Consider the following 13,908-nt stretch of genomic DNA (forward strand, 5'->3'; position numbering starts at 1 on the left):
AGTCCCCTGTGTAGAATGAGGCTTACCATAGATGCCAGTCTACTCATGTTGCCCCTGTGACTCTGCGAGCAACACACCTGCAGACCCTTATTTCATAAGTTCCTAAACATAGTAGGATAGCATTTATTTTCAAGACACACCTGGGAGTTCAAGAACAAGTTTTAAAAATGTAGTGTTAACAGTGACACTTGGAAAAAGGAAAGCATCTGGTGACATTGGATGGGCTTTGCCTAGAATTAGGCTGGGAAACATGACTTTCCCAGGTCATGATTCCAAGGATGAGTGATGTCCTACCTTTGATTGCACCGGTCCTCTCGTGTGGGGTGACTTTGATTACCTATTTTTTCTTCATCATGTGTCAGGTGGGGAGTTGCTTCCTGACTGTGTGTCTGATCATTACAGTAGAGACTTAAGGTCTTTCTCACGGATAGGCATATGGTATAGGTACTCTTATAGGTCTCAAAGCTTTGTCTGGTTTAGGGTTTGGTGACTGTGGATTCCTCCTGCGTCCTCTATACCCTCACACCCTTCCCCTGCCCCCCTTTGTGGTGCTACTTGCTTCAGGGAAGGGGTTAATTTATGTGTAGATGGTTTTCACATCATGATTATGATGAAAGATGACAACTGTACAGTCTTCTTGAGAATTCTTTGGAAATGACACATGTTCTAATACTTGTCTCAGCCTTTCTTCTGAAAAGGGTGAACTGGGGAGTGGCTGGAGCTCGNGGACAAATTTTCACTGATTAGAAAATGTATTCTTTGAAAGTTCTAAGAATATTGCAACATGCAATAATGTAAATAAATAATAGTAACAATGAGAGGTAACACTTGCGTAATTCTTACTCTGTACCAGGTACTGTTCTAAGCTCTTTATGTATATTTCCTTATTTAATCCTCACAACAACCCAAGGAAGTGGATACAAGTATTATTATCCACTTTTACAAATGGGGAAACTGAGACCTAGAAAGGTTAAACTGAGAAGCCCAAGATCATGCAGCTTGTGAAAGTGGTGCTGTTGTTCAGACTTAGGTAACCCGGCTCCAGGATTGGATGCTCTTACCACTATGCCTCTATGAACTATATATTGACCTTTAAGAAAGACAGTCTTTTTCTTTTTTCTTTTTTGTTTCTTTTCTGGTTACCATAGTGCAGTGGGTTATTTTGAACCCCCCAGGGTGCATTTGGCAATGTCTGGAGACACCTTTGGCTGCCACAGTTAGGGAGAGGGTGCTACTGGCATCTGGTGGGAAGAGGTCAGAGATGCTACTAAACATCCTGCAGGGTACAAGACAGCCCCTTACAACAAGGAATTATCTGGGCTAATATGTCAGTCATTGCTCAGGTTGAGAATTCTTATTATAGTAATATGAACTCATTCTTAAAAAGTATACTACTCCCTCAGTCTTGACCCCTATAAGTACAAGTATATTCTTCCAGACTTTTTTTTTCTGAGTATACTATGTACACATTCTTATGCATATATTTTACAGAATCAAATAATGTATCATATTCTATAGGTTACCTTTATAACATATATATATATTTCCACCTCAGAGTGTCTTTTGATAACTGTATAGTATTCCTTTGGATGGATGGGTGCCAAGGCTGGGTTATTTTGTAATTTTTAATTAGAAATAATATAATAGTAGATCTATCTTTGCATCCTTACCTCAGGTCTTAATTTCTTGGAGAAAAACTAGGTTGTGGCCTTTAGACAAGGGCAGTATTACTGTGGTGCCCCCTCCCCATCTCGAGCCAGTCTGTTCTTCCTGTTTCACTGTGCACATCCCTGAGTTTGTTGATCATTTTAAAGCTCCATGAATTCAAGTCATGTAAGCTAGGGGGTCTTTTGGTGATGGGTTGCTAAGATAATGTGAAAGGTTTCAGAGAAAAGAAATCCTGGGAGAAGTGAAAAGTAGATATCTAGAATGAGAGAGAGGGTGTGTGGGGGGAGGAAACTGATTCAGAGCTATAGCACTAGCATGTGTAAGGTGGTGCCTAGACCCCACCAATTTGAGTTTTCTAAACATATTTAAAGGAAAACAAAGTGATTGGGTCCACATTTTGTTCCCCACTTTGTGCAATGAACCATGTAAGATAAATACGTAAAATAAAAAATTTAAAAACTACCAATATACTGTCTTTTTTTTTTTTTTTTTTACTTTTATTTTGAAGAGAGAGAGACAGAGAGTGAGAGGGGTAGGGTCAGAGAGACAGGGAGACAGAATCCGAAGTAGACTCTGCGCTGACAGCGACGTGGGGCTCGAACTCACAAACCGTGAAATCATGACCTGAGCCAAAACCACGAGTCGGACACTTAGCTGACTGAGTCACCCACAGGCCCCTCAATATTACTCAAATCAATCTCTGAGGATTCCTGAAGTGGAAGATCTCTTTTAGGAATCAGGCTCCGTGCCTGGCAGACAGTGGGTGCTCAGCAAATATTTGTAATCAGAGTGAATTGAGGGGAAGAGGAGAGGAAAGGGAACAATCGAAGAGGTCCTCAGAGCAGCCGTACCAGGGTGTGCTCTACGTCAGCCAGCTCCATGGACGTTCCCCTCTGAAGAAGGGGTGGGAAACCCTGGAGCACATGTGCCGTTCGGGCTTGTGTTTGACTGTCTTCACTAAAGCTGTGCATTCAGCAGTGGGGCTCCGTGGCGTGCAGTCAACAGAAATGCATATGTATACTTGCTGAAAGTCAGGAGCTCCTAAAAATGTTCGTAGAAATAAGCGCCGTTCATAATAGCCCTAAACTGGAACCCACCCAAATGCCCATCAGCAGTAGAACAAATCAGTAAGTCAGTTTTTGAACAAAGTTGCTACTGAAGAAATGTTTCAAAACAGAAAAGGGTACAAGAAAATTAGGCATTCTCATTTCTTCCACCCAGATTTAACAAAGGTTAACGTTGTCTTCTTTAGTTCTTTTGTTACTTTAGGAAATAGGACTTCTGGTGCCCTCTCTGATCAGTATTGGGGGAGGGCGGGGGTTGGGGTTGGGTGAATAATCTGAAGTTACTGAAACTTGAAAGTGGGAAAACCTTGGCTTTCTAGGCACACTTGCCCTTGACATGGAATGAGTTACCTGTCTCTGGACCCTAAGCATCTAGCAGTTAAGTCAGTGAGAATTATTCCCAGATTTAAGTGTCTGCAGTGCCATAGTTGAAGTAGAAATAAACCATGTCTTTCACCTCTCTTGGTCTCTGAAAAATAAAATACCTTGCAGTAGTATCCTTTAAGGACATAATGCCTATATTGTTGAAAAATATAAGAGAACTTTTTTTTCTCCATCAGTTTGTAATTGGAATACCATGAATGTTTTGATGGTGCTGATATGAAAAGAAGAACAAGAACAGAGTTTGGTGTTTTCAGTGATTGCTGTAATTGTTAGCAGAAACACTTACCCTTCTCTTCCACTCAGCCCAGCTCTCAGGGTGCAAATGACTGACAGCATTGTCATGGGGATAACCTTGAGTCTACTGTGGTTTATATTACAAGAGTCAAATTCTGTTCTTTAGTTAGTATTAGGAACAGTGGTGATGAAGATGTTTTATGGCTCGCCTCCTGTCACGAGGCCATGGTTGAGACAAATTCTTCTTACTGAGTGCATGCTAGTGCTAGGCATACTCATAAGCCCTTCATGTTTGTTATATTTCCTCCTTGTCATAACCCATGAGGTAGGTATTGTTACTAATCTCCATCTAAAAATGAGAAAACAGGACTTGAGAGGTTTAGTAGGTTGCCAAGGGTCACACCATGAGGGATTTGAATCTTGTTGTGACTAGTTCCAAAGCCAAGTTCTTAACCAGCCACTAAGTGAGGGCCACTTGCTATTGTTACTTGGGTAACTGGAACTGTAAAGTAGGAGTTAAGGTCCTGGGAACATTTGGCCGAGCACTTCCCTGTCTAATTCAACCTCCTCTGTAGTCTGAGGTAGGTGAGGCGGGGGTCCTGCTCCCATTTTGCAGATGAGGTCAGACAAGCAGTGAACTTGCCCAGGGCTACACATCTCATGTTGGGCTAGAAATTGAACCAGAGTCTTTTGGAAGCACACTCCAGCTTATCACCCTATGCTTCAGCTTGATGTCTGCCCACCTGGGCTGACCTTCAGCCCAGGACATAACTGTAAGGTTAACTTAGTTTCCCCATCATTTAAATAAAAGCAGTACTAGCTGTCTCTCACTTGTTAGAAATTATAGAGGATTAGCTAGCACTTCATCTTTTAAAAAATTCTTGGAGATAAACATCACTTAAATATGCATCTATTCAGTCATTGTGGTGCTTTATGATATGAAATAATGATATGAAATATGATATGAAATTTTTTTGTTGAAGATTTATTTTTGATAGTCTGATAAAAGCATTTTTTTGGTAACTGAAGTGGAAGTCAAAGATCATAAGTGAGATTTTTTTTCTGCACATACTGAGTCATTGTTTTTCTAGAGTCATCGTAACTAACCTCAGCTTCTCTGGGTGTTGCTTTGAGGTTGCAGCTGCTCCCTGGTGGTTACCTGTTAAAGGCGCCAACTGGAGACATCCAGAAGGGCCCGACTCTACTGTGCAACACAGGTGAGGCTGGTGGTTCTTTCCCCGGTGGACATTTTTAATTGCCAAAAGATTCCTCTGCTGTTGAAAAGGAGCTCAGTGGCCATCTTCATCTGTAAAAGGGTTCGAATGACAAACTCTGGTTGGTTGGTAGGAAAATAAAATAGCAGGAAAGAACATCCTGTGAAGACCAAACACAGTTCCTGACTCACAGAAGGCTCCTAATAGGTGGCCTCTTTCTTCCTCATTTGGCCTCTCAAAGAGTTCCCTTTGCAGATTTTTTCCCCCTGTGACAGTCCTATTACAAATCCCTTGACATATTTAACGTTTGCAACCTGTCTGTTTGCTCTCTTCTATGAGTGGGCCACTATGAGGAAGAAGACCATCTGTGTTGTGGAAAAGTAGTTGTGTCTGGCCAGGTGGTCACTGTGGAAGCTCAAGCCGTGGGTATAGGATTCGTGTTATCTCCAGTCCTGGACTGACATACTTTGAAGCCACCATCTGACTGAAAAACCACAGAGCTGCAAGTCGGTCAGCCAGTCTCCAGGGTGGCAAGGAAATAATTATCTCAAGCAAAAATAGAGTGGCACTTTAAGCCCTAGAGATGGAGAAAGGTTGGGTCAGGACTCAGCATCTCAACAGCCCAAGAAAACTGTTCTCCTAACCCACTTTTTCAGATGGGATATTTGAGCCTCTATTTTTGACAGCATCCCTGGTTATTGCCCTCATTGTCAGGGAGCTAAGAGCTCATGAAGTTCAGCTTTAGGGATACAGCCCCTTGACAAAGGGCAGAAACCTAGCAAAGCCTGAGCTTGTAGCCTTTGTGGTGGAAATGGACTGAGACAGAAAGGCATAGGATTCTTGGGTACCGCAGGTTGACTAGGCCTCTTAGCTCCCAAATGGTATTTTCTTTCATGAATTTAAAAGAGGAAAAGGCTAAGGGAGAAGGAAAACCCAGAAGGGAATGTATTTTATTCACTGAGTGCATTTTCTTAGCAAAGTATATCTCTGGTCATTGCTGAAAACAGTAACTGACACATAATTGGTACTCAGTAAACATTTGTTGAAGGAATAAATGAAAGTCATCGTATAATTGCTGTAGGGAATTCAAAGATGTTTGAGGAATGGACTAGGAGTGTGTAGTTCATTTGAAAAAGAGTGACCAGGGAATTAGAATTATCTAGTGCTCTATGAATCTGTGGATCCCCTTATTCTCAAACTTTCCCCCTAATCTTTCTTATTCTTTTATGTCCTTAGAAAAAATACTTATTTGGTATCCACTAGCATGAGGTGCATATAGCTGGCTAATCTGAAGTAGAAGGGCACAAATTTAAAGCCAAGCAACCTGTGCAGAGGAGGGGGAAGAAGCAGGATTGTGCAGAGGAAGAAGTTGAGACTACAGTGCAGGCCCAAGAATTCCCCGCTGATCCCTTAGATGGTTTTGGGGTAAATAGGAGCATTTACCCCAAAATGGAGCTGTGGGTGTCCTGAAATGACTGGGTCTTTATGCCCCTGCTGTGGTTAGTCATTGGTGGTTCTGAGGTGACTCTCCACAGCTGTGGAAAACCCTGAAGGAGCGCTCCCAGCAGCTGGCACAGCACTCCTTCCTTCGAGGGGGACGTGGGCGATGCATGTCCACACCCAGCGTACCAAGTGAGATTCTGTGAGGGTCCAGGCCTGCCTGCTGGTGAGGACATGTTTTGAGTGTGGTTTCAAAGAGGATTATAACCCATTTGGGCGCCTGGGATGTTGGACACCTGTGGTGGAAGGTGACAGATGTGGCACAGCTGGGGGTTTGAGTTGGGATGAGGACCACCTCAGTGTCCCAGATTGGACTGAGGATGATTATGGGCGCTTTGCTGAAGCCAGTTTCTGTTTCCTGTTCTAGTTCGTGCCCCTCTACACTCTGCTTTTGCTCTTCCCCAGGCCAGACCATCCAGTTCTGCATGTCTCCTGGAATGATGCCGTCGCCTACTGCACGTGGGCGGGAAAGCGGCTGCCCACGGAAGCTGAGTGGGAATACAGCTGTCGAGGAGGCCTGCAAAATAGGTACTTGGAGGGTCTCACCTTGCCTAACTATGTTTTGGTCTTTTTCTAAATCTGTGGAACTTAACTTTGGTTAGAAAGTTGATTTAAAACACAAGAGCTTTTTCTTCCTAAGCTTTCTTCATCTGCATGAAATTACTAGGAGACGCTGATGCCTGGGTCACCAGAGTATCTGGTGAAGCAGGCTTCTTACAGCCCCAAAGGGTGCTCCACGCATTGCCCTCTGCTCTTACAGTTCTCCTCAGAGCCTCTTGGCAGGCTGCCTTGCTTTTAGGATTTTCTTATTTTAGGCATCTACTAAAGCAATGGTATTTCTCTGCTTCTAGAACCATGAGACAGAAAACTCATGTTTGGGTCACATCTTCTAGGAAAGGCTCCTTAAAATAGCAGAGGCTTTTTAAAAAAGTGTGGTGTGATGCTGCCTGATTGTGCTACCATATAAGTCCAGAATGATGCCTACTTTCCCAGCCTTCTATAAGCCCTTCTTTTAGCTATGTGACTTATTTCAGGCCTCTCCAGTACCCGAGAAACATGGAGATTGTGGCGAACTTGACATGAGCTAGTTTTGTGGAAGTTTCAAAAACAGAACAAAACAAAAGAGTCCTGGTTAAAAGCTTTATTTATGTATATATATGAAATGTAAAACATAGTTCACTCAGCACAAGCGAGCAATGCTCTCTTTCATCTCATTCCTTCTCTCGACTTTAATCCAGAAGCCTGTGCCTGTATGACAGGCTGATACCTGTGTCTCTTCTGACAGACTTTTCCCCTGGGGCAACAAACTGCAGCCGAAAGGCCAACATTATGCCAACATTTGGCAGGGCAAATTTCCTGTGACCAACACCGGGGAGGACGGCTTCCAGGGGACTGCGCCTGTGAGTAGCAAGGGTTCCGGAGGTGGGCGGCAGCCACTGAGAATGCGGACACGCATGGAAGGCTTTGTGCGCTCTCTGAGCAATTTCTGTCCGTCTTCCTGCATTCATCTGCCCATGCGCGTGGCAGTCCTGATAATTAATCAAATGTTCTTTTTTATAACACAGTTTTCTTTCTGGTTCCATCATACTTGCAGAAGCTTCAGAAAACAAAAGGAGTGCAAAAGAGAAAATTAAAAGGACCTGGAATTTTGCCACCCAGAGATAACCCTTGTTAGCCTTTTGGTACATTTCTTTCTGCTCCTTTCTGTGTTTAATGCTGCTAATCATGGCTGGTAGTTAGTGAGTGCTTGCAGTGTGCCAGGCTTGGAGCCGGGCCATTTGTATGAGTTACCACATTTACTGTTAATTCAACTCTGTAAGGTAGGTACCATGTATTTTATCTTCATTTCCTAGGAGGGCACTCTGAGGGAAAGAAACTTGCCCAAGGTTACATAGCTGGAAAGCAGCACATTTGGGATTTGAACCAGGTGGATTTGTTTCCAAAGCCCATGTTCTTAACTACCATATATGCCAGCATACATTTTTCTGGTGTATATATAGCTGTGTGTATGTGTATATATATGTGTATATGTGTATATATACCTATACATATATGCATATACATGTTTACATATATATATGTATATAGTATTGTAGCTGCATGCTTTTTACATGTTGCTTTTGGGTCATGCTGAATGCAATACTTAAAATCTGGTTTTTCCCTGCTTAGTATCAGGAACAAATACATTGTCTTTCAACAGATGGATAGTAACCTGTCATTTGAGTGAGCCCTAATTTATTTGCCTCTTATAAGTCACTAATTTAGGTTATATCTGTTGTTTTGTTATGTTTTGTTTTTGCTAAATAACATAGCATGGAACATCTTGTACATAAATATTAAATTGTACATCTGATGATTTGCTTAAGATAGGATTCCCGCAATGAAATTAATGAGCTAAAGACTAGTAAACACTCTTGGTAAAGGTTTTAGATATATGGCCAAACTGTTTCCAGAGTGCATATCACATGCTTCCCTCCACGAGTGTACAAGAGTTCTTTTCTCATTTCTCTTTTACTGGCAAAATCATAGACTAATGAAGCCATGTTGAAAATACTTCATTTTCTCCTAACAGTGAGGAAAGAAATCTTGTGGTGGGGAAGTAACACCTTTACTGGGTTTGTTGTTACAGCGAATAATTTTCTTTCAACACTCCTTCAAACAGTTGTCATTTTTTTCATGTTTGTATTTTTGTTTCACACAAAAATAATTCTTCCAAAATTTACTTATAAATGTAACAGATACATTGTTGGGAAGATGGCCAAATGACTCTAAAACTTTGACTGAAGTAATAAAGTAGTGAAAGAGAAAGACAAAGACATTTTTGGAAAAGATGAAGAGTGAAGAGACACTTGACCTACCAGAAATTTAAAAATATTTTAAGCTATAATATTTAAAGACATTATAGTTTCGTTTTTTGGGCAATTAATGTGAATAATAGAATGCACGAGAGGTATTGGGGTGTATATGTGCACACATAAAATTCCATATATATGTGTAAGCACATAATAAAAGAACCAACACAAACCAATGGGAAATGATAAACTACCCAAAGGAGGCAAAAGAGTGATCATTTGATCCAGAAGTTGGTTCCTCCAAAGTTTCCTTCATGATAGCTGGTACTCTCACAAGCACATAGTTGTATTAAGCAAAGTGAGTGATTAGATGTGTCAGAGGCCAAAGGAGCTCCACCCTTTCTCACACTTTCCTTGGGTAAGAAGCCTAGCCAATGATGGGCCACTTGATGGGCCACTTTTGGCCAGCAGAACTGGCATTACAGGTGCTCGGTGAAGATGCTCATGAGTCCCCAGGAAAAGATGTTGGTAGATGCAGGCAGTGGGACAGTGGCCATCAAAGTGTTACAAACTGCCAAGGAGCAACTCATCTGCATTGCCCTAACCTTGAACATGGATGACGCAGAGTGTCGGGCCCATACCCGGCCTTCTTTGGTAGCGGATACATGAGAGAGACTGGCATAAGGGCCTCAGCAGCCTGGATCCCCTTCTTGGATGTTAGGCTTTGAGAAGTAGGGCTGCTGCAGTAAGCCTTGGATCCTAAAGCATGGGCTTCTGACGGACCAAATTATACAAGCGCCTGCCAGTTTTTGTAAGAGGCCGTGAAAAGGCCGGCCTGGACAGTTATGAATATTTTACAGTGCTTACTGCTATGGAATTTCATAACCTATTTAAGTACTTGAGTCTCCAAGGAAAATAGTCATTTATCCTTAAGGGCACCTGTTAGGAAAACGCAAAGTTCCCTGTGAAATAAGGACACTACAGACGTTTAGAGTGGGAACATTTAACTGGGAGTTCAGCAGATGTCTATGTTGGAGTATATGCAACAGAACTTACCTGAAGAAGCAGCCATGTAAGTTCCTAAGACAAAATTAGAGCAGTTACGAGGGGCCCTCACAGAACCAATCTGAGAGACACCACCTAGGGAGAGAGAAGCAGCAAGGCACAGGAAGGCGACTTCCACCTGTGTTTGGAACGAGACTTAACAAGATCTGTATCTTCAGAATGGGACTGTTGACGCAGAGAGTTACCTCAAGTCCACCTGAGCTGTGTGTCCACACGCTCTGGTCAGTTGAGGGAAGGAATTTAAGTTCAATGATGAGGTGGACTGCAGTGAAACAGCTCCCTCACCTGATATTTTATGTATACTGTTATTTCTGATCTGGATGGAGCAAACTATTCTGACCACAGTGAATCTAAAGAATTGGATTTTTATTTTGCTAAGCCACTTTGATACAATTATTAGTGTGTTTTGGTTTTATTTTAAAAAAAATTTTTTAATGTTTTATTTATTTCTAGGAGAGAGAGAGAGAGACAGTGTGAGCAGGGGAGGGTCAGAGAGAGAGGGAGTCACAGACTGAAACAGGCTCCAGGCTCTGAGCTGGCAGTCAGCACAGAGCCCGACGCGGGGCTCGAACCCACGAACTGCGAGATCATGACCTAAGCAAAAGTCGGACGCTTAACCGACTAAGCCACCCAGGCCCCCCAAATGTGTGTTTTGGTTTTAATACTTATCAGTCATTCACCTAAAAATAGGCAGGTTTGAAATATTTCTCATGCACATTTGTTTTCTTTTGAGGTTCCTGGAACGAAGCTTTGGTTAGTGTAATTAATTGAACAACAAGCAGTTACAAAGTTTCTTCTCCTTAATGGCATACTCATAGATGGTCATTTCAGGGATGGTGACCTTCAGATTTTATCTCACTTAAGCATCAGATTATTTAAAGGGGGAAGATAACCCCAGCGCTTTGAGTCGATTTTATTTCCCCATCTGAATGGTTTAACAACACCACATAGGTTAAATTGCTTGCTCAGTAGCTGTTAAGTTTGGACACATAAAAAGGACCTCAGGCAGACGGACTCGAACCCCCTCTGCTTGTGTGTTCTAGGAGCCTGAGAAATGATTTCTTCCTCTAGAATGTTTGTTGCATCTTTTAATTTCTCTTGTGCCCCTGACTCCTTCTCTCCTCTTGTTAAAACAAATTAATTTCTTCTTTTTCTTTATTTTCCTTGTAGCTATTATCCTACCCTTGCTCTTTCTGATCATGTCCAAATTCTTGAAAGACCAGTTTATGCCTATGGCCTCTCCACCTTTACTGTCTCTCTGAGTTTAGAACTCTGACCTTGATTCCAACGAGATACTTCTACCTTTGTAGAGGAGGATACAGCCAGAAATCTGCAACCAGAAATGTCTGCAGCCAGAAATCCTCTCCCTCTTGGGAATTTCTGAGGCATTTTTCTCCCCACTCATTTCCCTACTCATCCCATTCTGTCTTACAGAATTGGATTTTTTGTTTTGGGTATGTATTTTTTCTCCCTCGGTAAGCTCTTTGATGTCTTACGCCATTGATCCCTTCCTGCCTTCAGTCGACATGCATGGAATTGCTGAATAAAGCAATGAATACGGATTGCTGTTTCCATAATGAATGCTGAGTATGGAAGCAGAGTGGTAAAATTGTTTAGCTTTCCAAATATTCCAGATGAAGTTTTCTTAGGAAGTAGCTTCGTAACTGTGAAGTGCTCTGAGCTGCCTATCAGGTGCTTCAATATTCATGTGTCCAATAGAAGTGAATTTTAATTTATTCATTTCTTTAGTCCTGGTTCATTAGTATGGGGAAAAAACCCCATGGATTTACAAAAACATTTTTATTTTTATATTTTATATTATTATTTTTATTTTTTACAAAAATGCTTTTTAAAACCCANACTTGATATATATTTTCATTTAAAAAATGAAATTTTTCTTTATGTTTGAGAATTTCCATTCAAAAATGTTGGGAAAATAGCATAATTGTCTACACTTACTGTTATTCAGTTAAAGTTTTTTTCTTATCCCTCTCCCCTCCCTCCTTCTTAAAAAAGCTTTATACGACAATATTATGTGGCAGACTGTCTGACCTGCCTTTGAAATGTGATATAATTGCTTGCTGATGAACCTGTCAGTTGGCCTCATACTTCCAGATTCCAGAGACTGACTGCAAACCTTCTCTTACAAATATGCTTGATAATGAATTCACATTTTCTTTAGAAAAACAAATCCTCTCAGTGTTTGGATGGTAATGACTGTGGCTTAAAGATAAGATAGTGAGTTGGAGGGTCTAATGGGTAGACAGGACAGAAGTGGCTTGGCGACTTTCAGTGCTAAAAGACATTTTGTGGCCACATATCTTAGCTCTGATGACAAGACTTATACTGGGTCTAATATGATGTATCTTTTATGCTTTTGAAGGTTGAAATATCATCTACCCCCTACCCCCATCAGGTGCAGATTTGGCTTATGGTCATTATTAGTCTGTCAGGAAGAGTTTTGTTGGCTTTCCTACCATGTGGTATAAACTTTCCTTAGGTTTCTAAACTCCCCTTGAGAAATCAAAGCTAAACATGTCTCTTTGTTTTTAAACTGGCCAAATTGCATTTTGACTGTCAGAATGGAGATTAATATTCATATCTTGAAGTTATACTTCTTTTAGTGCATTTCTGAAGCAGAGATTTTCCAAAGAAGGTGAGTAGTTTGACAGCATATTCCTTGTTTTTAATTTTTAGGTCGATGCCTTTCCTCCCAATGGTTATGGCTTATACAATATAGTGGGGAACGCGTGGGAATGGACTTCAGACTGGTGGACCGTTCACCATTCTGTTGAAAAAACACTGAATCCAGTGAGTATCATTCTCTACTGTATCATGAGAAGGTTGTATCCATCCCCTAGGCAGTCTGTGGTAAGAATTTCATGTGTTTCTGAGGAGTATTTGTCTGCTCTTGAAGTTAATCTTGGAATTTCCACAAAGGGATATTAAGCACATGTCTCTTATTTCAACTTATTTCAAGTTTAAAGCACTATGTAGAAATGTCTACAAGCATTTTATGTGCTGCTGGATTGCAATGGTAATAATTATTTCAGAGAATCTGCCTATAACTTTAGAAATTATATTCAGTCTCATAAATTTGATCAGAATGAGATATCTGAATAACTATACAACATTCATTAATGTTTTTAGTAATAACCAGTGAGATCTGCTAGATGGTATTTATCATGCAGCTAATTGTCTGAGTTTTGATTGGCTAAGATTTTGACTCAGAAGTGTTGTTTAGAGAAAAATGAGAAAGTATTTTCTGGTCAATGTTGAGTCAGGAAGTTGAGTCATTTAGTGATTATTTCCTGCTCCCTGCAGTTTGTCAACTCAGTACATCATATGCCTTGGGAATTAAGACAATCACGTTTATTTAAGTTTTACCTACTCTGGTATGGGAAGAATGTTAAATGTAACTAGTTTTCAACTCTGCCTCTAAAACCAAGCTCTGCCGAAAGAATATACAGAAATTGAGACACACTACATGGGCATGTAGGTGGGAAGTACTTCTTTAAAAAAAAAAAAAAAACCGTGTCTGAATATTTTTTGTTGGGTGAACACATCAGGTGGGGGCAGGGGAAGAGCCATTTAAAAATCCTATCTCTAGCAAACTAGACATTCATAAGTCAGACCCAAGAATATATATTTATACCCAAACTAGCTAGACTGGGAACTTAATATGCTCAATTTTAAACCTTATCCTTTTTAAAAGGCACTAAGTGTAACTATAAAGAAAATTACTTCTTCGATCTCTTCTCAGTGGAGGGTTAAGCAGCTCGAGTAATTGAAGAAATTGTCAGGCTCTGTGCCTCAGGCCATTTTTTGGAATATGAGGATAAATTTGTTTGATGTGCTTGATTTTTCTTCACAGAATAACACGTGGGCTGCTCATGAATAATCTGGGGACACAAACCTACTTTCTTGGTGCAGATGAAAAAGCTGAGTTCTTCAGAAACTGTCTCCCCACCCCCCCACCCCCCGCAC

General features: G+C 41.1%; 1 protein-coding gene across 1 annotated transcript in view; it reads left to right on the top strand.

Annotated features, from left to right (window-relative positions):
• The window catches only part of SUMF1 (sulfatase modifying factor 1), a 97,076-nt gene that overhangs the window by 45,695 nt on the left and 37,473 nt on the right, over positions 1-13,908 (top strand). Inside the window, exons 4-7 of the mRNA XM_077763747.1 lie at positions 4,485-4,567; positions 6,470-6,592; positions 7,350-7,464; positions 12,619-12,732. Coding sequence (XP_077619873.1) covers positions 4,485-4,567; positions 6,470-6,592; positions 7,350-7,464; positions 12,619-12,732 — 435 coding nt within the window. The remainder of the gene's footprint in view (positions 1-4,484; positions 4,568-6,469; positions 6,593-7,349; positions 7,465-12,618; positions 12,733-13,908) is intronic.

The sequence above is a fragment of the Crocuta crocuta genome, unplaced genomic scaffold, assembly GCF_008692635.1.
Source record: "Crocuta crocuta isolate KB4526 unplaced genomic scaffold, BGI_CrCroc_1.0 scaffold184, whole genome shotgun sequence".
Classification (NCBI taxonomy): domain Eukaryota; kingdom Metazoa; phylum Chordata; class Mammalia; order Carnivora; family Hyaenidae; genus Crocuta; species Crocuta crocuta.